Source organism: Calliphora vicina, chromosome 1, assembly GCF_958450345.1.
Source record: "Calliphora vicina chromosome 1, idCalVici1.1, whole genome shotgun sequence".
NCBI lineage: Eukaryota > Metazoa > Arthropoda > Insecta > Diptera > Calliphoridae > Calliphora > Calliphora vicina.
Genome location: NC_088780.1, coordinates 49,385,310 through 49,394,935, shown reverse-complemented (window position 1 = coordinate 49,394,935; position 9,626 = coordinate 49,385,310). Strand labels below are relative to the sequence as shown.

Below are 9,626 nucleotides of genomic sequence, written 5' to 3'. Positions count from 1 at the left end.
TTTTATTAAAAACAATTTGGAAATTTTAAAATGTTATTTGATTAGATTAAAGTCGTATACATAATTGTCTATGAATTTAATGGGAAAAACCAATCTATTTTACCAGTTTTCTGTTTTTTATTAAACAATTCTCTTGGATACAAAATCTCAGAAAGTGTGGATGTTGATTATGTTATTTCTATACTATTTATATGCAAATTAGCTTAGAGAGTTAATTTAATAAGACAAACAACTAACATTCGAAACATTCTAACAAACTACAAAACAACAAGACTGAAATATTGTTGGTCAAAAATGATCACAAGATACCCTGCAGATATTTAAAGCACAAGGATGTTTATCAGTTTCAAATAAAATCAGTTTAAACTTAAATTTAATAAAACCAAGTTGCCTATTGTATATCCATCATCTTCACATGTTTAGTCGCCAAAACGAAGATCTAAAAAAAACATTCTTAATTTACAGTCATAATTGGGACTGATAGAATTCCCTATTAAATTTCGGGATTTCGCTCAGATCTATGTGATCTGTTGTTGTAGTAACATGTCTCCTACCATCGAAAGTTATTCACTGAGGAAAAAGATTTCTGTTGATACAGCTGTCCCTGAGTTCACAATCTTTGGCCGAGTGAGACTCGGGTCGTTCCGGATCGATAGGATCTACACGGTCCAAATCAATAAATGACGATAATCTGTGATCACTTATTTATTGAACCGAAAATCGATCTTACATGTGAAAATTAAGTAAATCATATAGCAAAGTTTATGTTTTACTAAGTCGGCATATAGTGGATCAATTGGAAAAGGGACAATAATCTGTGATCACTTACATACATATATTTTCAAACAAAATCGATTTTTATTATGAAAATTAAATGAAATAAACGTGACGTTATGTCTGTAAATAGTGGTCCAAATGGAAAATACACTGATTAGATGAGCAAATAATTTTTCTTTTAAAATGTCAATAACTTTTTTTACGAGGTCACGATCGCCATCAAATTAGGTCTTGTGAATTATTTATTTTTGAAACTTATTTCTGTTGAATTTTATTTACAGTGACCGACAAAAGTCTACATACGACAATTATTTTCGTAACTCGCGGACTTCTAAACCATAATAAGTAAAAGTAATGATGCAGTTTTATTTCAAATGCATTTTTAGTAATATAACAAAAAAAAATATCGCTAAATTTATAAATAATTTAACTGTTATTCACAAAAAATTAAAAAAAATATGTTGACAAAAGATCTCTACACTAAATAAACATTTTTCAGCGAATACAAATTTTCAATAAATTCAATATTTCGTTGGGCCACCACGGGCATATACAAGCGTCTGGGCATCGAAGCAACTAAATTTTCCAGTTCTGTGGACGTTATATTTTGCCATTCTTCTGGAAGCTTCTCCTTTAACATTGGTTCACAAGTAATAAGATGTTTTCGGATCTTCCGTTGTAGAATTTCCCACACGCGCTCATTAACATTTATGTCCGGGCTTTGAGGTGGTGTGTACAATTGTCATGGGGCATGGTAGAGTAGCCAATCTTTGACAAATTGAGACCAATGTTTCGGATCGTTATCTTGCTGAAAAATCAAACTTAAACCAAGAGTTAAAATATCAACGGATGCTCTCAAATTTTGTTCCAAAATGGATTTGTACTGATAACGATCCATATTATCCTCAATTAACACTAACTTTCCCACTCCAGAAGCAGTGACAGTACCCCAAACCATCACACTGCCAACACCATGCTTAACTGTAGCGAGTAAGTTTTTCGGATCCATTGCTGTATTTGTTTTGCGTCTCTGCCATCACTTCCAAATATGTTATACTTCAACTCATCAGTGAACAGAACTCGCTTCCATAATTCCGTGTCCTTTTCAAAGTGCTTTTGGGCGAATTCCAAACGAAGTTTGCGATCCGTCCGCTAATTTACGAGGAGTTCTGCTATAATTACCATTATTATTTAAGGTTCTTTGAATTTTTCGTAGATGAACAATAACTTCTGATCTTGTTGCGAGTGGTATTTACTTTTGTGGTATTTACTTTTGAGTTTTTGTTGACTTCTTTTAAAATGTAGATTACATTTCTACGATGTAGTTTCTTTGGGCGAATAAAAATGTTATGATGCGATATAATATAATTTCGTTCAATTAAAAATTCATGGAATACTTTATTGAAAAATATGACAAAAAATGTTTTTTATTGAGTTTTTCAAATTGAAATTAAATTAATGGGTTACTGTATTTTGTTATCGACTACGCGATTTTAGAATTTTTTAAAAAAGTACAAATTCCTTATACATTTTCCTACAAATTTTTTAGATAACTTAAAAAGAAAAAAATTAATTTTTCCCAGAAAAAAATCGATTTTTTAAATTCAAATGCATATAACTTCAAACTAGGTCAGTATTTTTAAACAATTCTTTTTTTATTTGACACGTACATGAAAATGGAGAAATATTTGGACCCGCTGTTATCAAAAAAACTGGAGTAAAGTGGGTAAAAATTTTAAAACATAATTTTCAAATAGGAATATCGTTTTTAAAATTTAACATATGTGCTAAATTTGTGAACCCTGGTGGGCCACTCGACAGTACTTCTTCTTTGCGCATGTGAAATTTCATTCAAACCAATCTAACCAGTTAAAAGTTACAGATTTATTTCCCTCTTTTTTATCTTCATATATATTGTTACGAAATTGTACTTGAATTCAAATATAACGATTTTAACGGCTGATTTAAAAGTAGCATAATGCTTTCAAGTAACAGTGCTGTAAAACTGTAACATATCTGTGGGCATTGTTAAATAAAAGCTTTCAGTTGATTTGATTGTAAGTTGGCAACGCTGTATTCGATTTCGAATAATCAGTTAAAGAACATTGTAGAAAGTACACCACAGATGGCGTATGATCTAGAATATTCGAACTTTGACAGTTAAAGAGCTTTCTAGATGGTAATGCAGTGTTATAAATAGTGGCAGAGGTTGCAGTCGTTAGTGAGTTTATCAGAGACGCTTTTCGAATAAACATCATCTAAGTGCCTTAAAGTGTGTTGTGTTTTTCAAGTAAATTCGTGTACATTATAAATTGTGTCTGTAATTCTGCGAATTTATAAACGTGTATAAAAAACATTGAGTGGCTATTTAATTCTGTTGTTGTTGTACATTTTAAAGAAATAAAGAGTTGTTACAATTTTTAAACTACTAAACGGCTTTTATTTGCAATCAAAAGTATCCGGTTTATTTAAAGGAAATAAACTAGCATTTTGAAAAGGTTAAAACGTAACAATATATATATTTCTTCTGTAATTCTTCTCCTGTAAACTTCTCCTTAACGGCTGGCCCGATTTCGATGAAATTTGTTGTGTGTGTTTGAGTGGGTCCCCGGATGGTTTAGATTCACAATTGACCTATATAGGTGGGGGCAATGGGCATGGCACCTCCCATACAAAGTAAAAATTTATTGTTGCATATCTGGAGTGCTATTATAGTGGGAGTCTTCAAACTTTGTGTGGGCTATGGTAGAACAACGTTTGCCGGGACAGCTAGTACCCTTATATAAGTTTGTCATTGCGTTTGTAATTTCGGCAATATAATTTTCCGACCCTATAAAGTATGTATATTCTAGATCCTTATAGATAGCGGAGTCGATTAAGCCATGTCCGCCTGTCTGTCTGTTGAAATCAAATTTCTGAAGACCTCAGATATCCTTGGGATCCAAATCTTCATCAAATTCTGTCAGACATGCTTTCGAGAAGTTTCCTATTTAAAATCAGCTAAATCGGTCCACAAATGGCTGAGATATGAGGAAAAAACCAGGACAACCTCGATTTTTTACCTATTTTTGACCTATATCTGGATTACTAAGATATTAATATAGACAATATGGATATCCAATGTTAATTATTGCAAAGACATTTGCAACGACGTATATAAGACCATAGTAAGTTGGACCTACAATAGGTCAAAATCGGAAAAAATATTTTTTAACCAGAATTTTTTTTTTCACCAAAATTTTTTTTTTAAAAATGAAAAAAAAAAATTTTAATTTTAAAAATTTAAATAACAATTCGAAAAAAAAATTCCAAAACAATTCGAAAAAAAAATTCCAAAAAATTAAAAAAAAAACAACCTTGGAAAAATATTTAAAATTTGTATTTTGAAGTATAAATTGGTGAAGGGTATATAAGATTCGGCACAGCCGAATATAGCTCTCTTACTTGTTTTCTATACCAATGTATGTCGCTTACGATAAAATTCGTTTACTGTAAAATGTAAACAATGACTTACGATAAAGGCTGACTTCATAAACGCATTTTGCAAAGCAACACTGCAATGCATAGTGTTCATAAACGCAATAGATTTTGTTTTGGCAATGTCGCAAGTTCATTATTGTATGGCAATGCTTGTCCATGCGCAGCATCTGTCAAATTTGTGAACTGTTTTTATTTATGATTCTTTACAAAACATTTATGCGTTCATGAATGTCACAAAGTATTGATTTGCCTTGTAATTGCTTTGCATTACTGCGTTTATGAAGTCGGCCAAAATCTTACCCCCTATATTTTTGAAGTTACTAACAATTTTGATATTATGAGAACACTAAACATCAGTCGGTCTATAAAATTTTAATTTTTCCAATAAAAAAAATAGAAAATATCGCTTACGATAATTTGGCGCTAAGGGGTCGATATACAACCTATATCCATGGTGAAATATGTCAGTGACAGTTCACAAAATCCTTTATCATGGAGAAGGCGTCATTAAGCATAATTTAGTATCACTTCTTGGAAGCCCAGGATTGTATAGATAGCACAATACCAGAAACATATCACGAAATTCTACTAATGAAGATCTATTTTTTTTATTTATTTATTCAGATTCGCTCATCTCTAGCATTCGAAATCAATGGAAAGTAGAACATCGGAATAAAAAAAAATTCTAAAATATCTCTATCGAATAAGTCAAAATTATTTTACATTTTTCATTGTTTCCTTTTTATACCCTTCACCTTCGTGAGAAGGGTATATATAAGTTTGTCATTCCGTTTGTAATTTCTACATTTTTCCTAATAGCCATGGACCCTATGGACTCCGCTATCTATATTCTGGATGCTTATAGATAGCGGAGTCCATTAAGCCATGTCCGTCTGTCTGTCTGTCCCTCTGTCTGTCTGTTGAAATCAATTTTCTGAAGACTCTAGATATCTTCGAGATCCAAATCTTCAATAATTCTGTCAGAAATTCTTTCGAGATGTTTGCTATTTAAAATCAGCAAAATCGGTCCACAAATGGCTGAGATATGAGGAAAAAACCAGGGCAACCTCGATTTTTGACCTACATATTTCTGGATTATTAAGTTAAGAATAAATTTTGTTTACCTAAAAATGTTTGAAATTTTTATTTTGAAGTATAATTTGGTGAAGGGTATATATGTAATATGCGGCACAGCCGAATATAGCTCGCTTACTTGTTTATATTAAAACTTTTCGGATTAGGCGGCGAAATTTCATTTCCAAATTACCATTCAGATATCTTTGCGTATGTAAATCCTACGAACACAGTTTTCACAGCAACCTGGTGCTGAAGTCCGCACAGTATAATTCCGAGCGTGGGGTTACAGCAGAACTTTAATTTACCATTATGAATAATTATGAAATACACCACGCACTATTAGATTTTTTAATTAATGAAACACTATCAGTCTAAGTCGACGTCAAAATCATGTTTCAAAAGTCATCAGTGATTCACACGCCACAGACTCGTAAACTGAAAACTGAAACTCATCTGTGCAATTTGTTAATGTATCAACAAAAATATGATGATTTTTTTTGTATTTTTTTTTTTGCGAAGGTCAATTTTGTTTTAAATTTTAAAGAAACATTTCCCTGCTTATCAATTACAAAACAACAAAAAGCTTATCAGCTTAAAATGTTTTAGAACTCGTTTTGCTGAAAATCAATGAATGACAATGCCACAATAGAGAATAGTATTTTGCAAAAATTCAATACGTGAACATCGAAAACGCGAAAACCGAAAACAGGAATTTAAATTTTAAAATTTTAAAATGAAACTGAAACTGAATGCGAGATGTGTAATTAGTGTCGTTGTATTTTTGATAATGAACTCAAATACAACAGTATTCAATGTAAATGGCAGTGCACAGAATTTCACATTCATTTATCGTGATTATCTTCGAAATATGGTTGTTATAATGGATCGCAATGTGGAGCCGTGCGAAGACTTTTTTCGACATGCTTGTGGTAATTTTGAACATTTTCAAAATGGTGAAATATCACCAGATAAAGAAAGTGAAGAGCCAGGTGACTTTTCGGAAAGTGATCGAGATGTTGTACCGTTTCTGTACAATAAACAAGACTATTATACCTTCTTTGAGACACACAAACAAAACTTTGGCACAATACCCGGTATTTTGGTGCGAAATGTGTACGATCTGTGTAAATATTCACAAAAAGATGAAAAAGGCAAACGTAAAATATGGCGGCGTATGATACATGATATACCATTTTTAAGACATGATCATGACCTTTTGAGAAAATGGCCATTTCTGCAATACCAATGGGAAATGTATGGCCAACAGTTGGATTTGAGTTGGCCAATCTTGGCGGCTGAGTTCAGTGCTCATGGCTTAAATACATTTTTTAACGTATTCTTTGCTGAAAATACCATATACGTAACACCAAATGATGAGCTTTACTGTCCCGATCTAAATGAATTTAAAATGAGTATATTGCCGCTCTTGCGAAAACGTAATGCTCAAATAGCGGACATCATTGGTGGAGAACTTTGGCTGCTATGTCGCCAGCTAAAAGGAGAAGTGGCCATATCAGGCGAACTCGATAATGTTACAAATCTGTTGGTAGACGATACAATGAGTGAATATTTCCAACGACTATTCATACGTTTAAATTTTACCGAATTGGAGATTGAAAATGCACGCAAAATTTTAGTTTACATAGACAAATTAAACGAGACCATGGCACTACTACATTACACGAATCCTCGTATTGTATATAATTTTATACTTTGGCAAGGTTATCAACAAATCCAAAATACCGATGACTGTTTCTCCTTGACTCAGGAATTCGATAGTCTGCTACAAGTGGAATACTGGAATTGGTATGCTTTCGATCAACACTTTAGCCGAAATGTTGCAATGGCCTTGTATCTCTTTCACACCACACGATTCCAGAAGCATTACCGACAATTTGTTACCAGTACATCGTGGGAACGTTTGTTTCAGCATCGTTCACAGCGCAAAGATTTAAATATTGAACGAACTATTAAAAACTATACCAAGCAATATTTAGATATTGAAAAATATACTTCTGCATTCAAGTCGGAACTCTTTTCAAACGAAAAACCAACATTTTACTCCCATCTTTTGGAACTAAGACGGCTCAAATTACGCTCTACATTCCTAAATCCCCATGAGGATTCCGATACAGAAGATTTGAACTTTTTCAAAGAGTTTATAAACTTTTCCATTCTGCTGCTGTATCGACCACGCCTTCATTATTTTGCCTCCTATGCACGTGAAATGTGGCTAAATTCAAAAGTGTTGGAAAATTCTGATGGTTTTTATGCAGCTTTAGATTGTTTGATGCATCAAACGGCTCTAAATATGGAAGATTCTGATCTGTACGATGATCTTAGTATGGATCAGGTTAAGGACATTTTCAACTTTTATACTGCTTTTATCGAGGCACTGGCAGATTATAAATTCTGGTTGGAGAGTGAAAATTTCGCAATTGCTGAAGATTTTATTTTGGAATATTTTAAACTGGATTCATTGCGTGTTGTGTTCTATGCAGTGGCTCAGCAGTTTTGTGGCCGCAACGATGCTGCCTATAGTACATTGATTAATCGTAGTTACATGAATATGCCACAGTTTCAGACGGCATTCAAATGCGAGTCTATCGATGAAATGAATCCCATAACAAAATGTATGATAAACCAGTGTTTATGAAATTGTAGTAATGTAACTAATTTTAAACATATTTATTTATAAACTCGTATATAAGTTATTTAAGTATAATTAATTGAAGTTAATAAATCCAAATATTTAAAATATTTAAATGGTTTAATAAAGAAAAACTACCTGAAAAAAAAGAAATTTTACATACAAATAAATTTTACATACAAAATTTATTCAAATTTTATCAGGTTATCAGGTCCTTTCTGCTCGAACATTAATCCACCAATACTCACAAATACTTACGATAAATCACACCTGATTTAATAGAGAATTTTTATACCCTTCACCTTCGTGAGAAGGGTATATATAAGTTTGTCATTCCGTTTGTAATTTCCACAATATAATTTTCCGACCCTATAAAGTATATATATTCTGGATCCTTATAGATAGTGGAGTCGATTAAGCCATGTCTGTCTGTCTGTTGAAATCAATTTTCTGAAGACCCCAGATATCTTCGGGATCCAAATCTTCAATAATTCTGTCAGACATGCTTTCGAGAAGTTTCCTATTTATCAGCAAACTCGGTTAACAAATGGCTGAGATATGAGGAAAAAACCAGGACAACCTCGATTTTTGACCTATATCTGGATTACTAAGTCATTGATATAGACAATATGGATATCTAATGATAGATATTTCAAAGACCTTTGCAATGGCGTTTATAAGGCCATAGTAAGTCGGATCTACAATGGGTCAAAACCAAGAAAAACAAATTTTAACACAATTTTTTTTTCAACAAAAATTTTTTTTCAATAACAAATAAAAAAAAAAATAAAATTAAAAAAAATGTTTGCCATATTTTTTTTAATTTTTTTTACTTAAAAATATTTAAAATTTTTATTTTAAAGTATAATTTGGTGAAGGGTATATTAGATTCTGCACAGCCGAATATAGCTCTCTTGTTTCTACTAAAAACACTCGAGCGAGTGATATTTTACTATAATCCTCATTAGCGATGCTCTTACATATTGTTACGAAATTGTACTTGAATTCAAATATAACGATTTTAAGGGCCGATTTAAAAGTAGCATAATGTTTTCAAATAACAGTGCTGTAATAGCAAACTGTAACATATCTGTGGACATTATTAAATAAAAGCTTTCAGTTGATTTGATCGTAAGTTGGCAACGCTGTATTCGAATATTCAGTTAAAGAACATTGTAGAAATGTTAGCAGAGAAAAATATTTTGTGTGTTGTTTGTATGAAATGTAATAAAGAGAATGAAAATTTTTATTTTCAATTTGATTTAAAATAAAAATACATACAGCTAAAAATTATTTCAATATAATTTTACAACAAGTATTTTTATAACAAGTAGATGAATGAATAATTATATAACAAACTACATTATTTTCAACAAGAAAGTACACCACAGATGGCGTATGTATTAGTAAGATCTAGAATATTCGAATTTTGATAGTTAAAGAGCAATCTAGAATGCAGATGACAGTGTTATAAATAGTGGCAGAGGTTGCAGTCGTGAGTGAGTTTATCAGAGCCGCTTTTCGAATAAACATCAACTGAGTGCCTTAAAGTGTGTTGTGTTTTTCAAGTAAATTCGTGTACATTATAAATTGTGTCTGTATTTCTGAGAATTTATAAACGTGTATAAAAAAACCTGGAGTG

At 31.9% G+C, this 9,626-nt stretch overlaps 1 protein-coding gene across 1 annotated transcript; it reads left to right on the top strand.

The window, feature by feature from the left end:
- Positions 1 to 6,040: 6,040 nt before the first annotated feature.
- Positions 6,041 to 8,154, top strand: Nepl9 (Neprilysin-like 9). Its single transcript, XM_065511734.1, has one exon. It carries the CDS (start codon positions 6,068 to 6,070, stop codon positions 7,988 to 7,990), a length of 1,923 nt encoding a protein of 640 aa, XP_065367806.1. The 5' UTR covers positions 6,041 to 6,067; the 3' UTR covers positions 7,991 to 8,154.
- The last annotated feature ends 1,472 nt before the right edge of the window (positions 8,155 to 9,626 follow it).

What these genes read in the sequence shown, in the direction of transcription:
- Nepl9 (XM_065511734.1), top strand. Translation starts at nt 6,068, where the DNA reads ATGAAACTGAAACTGAATGCGAGATGTGTAATTAGTGTCGTTGTATTT.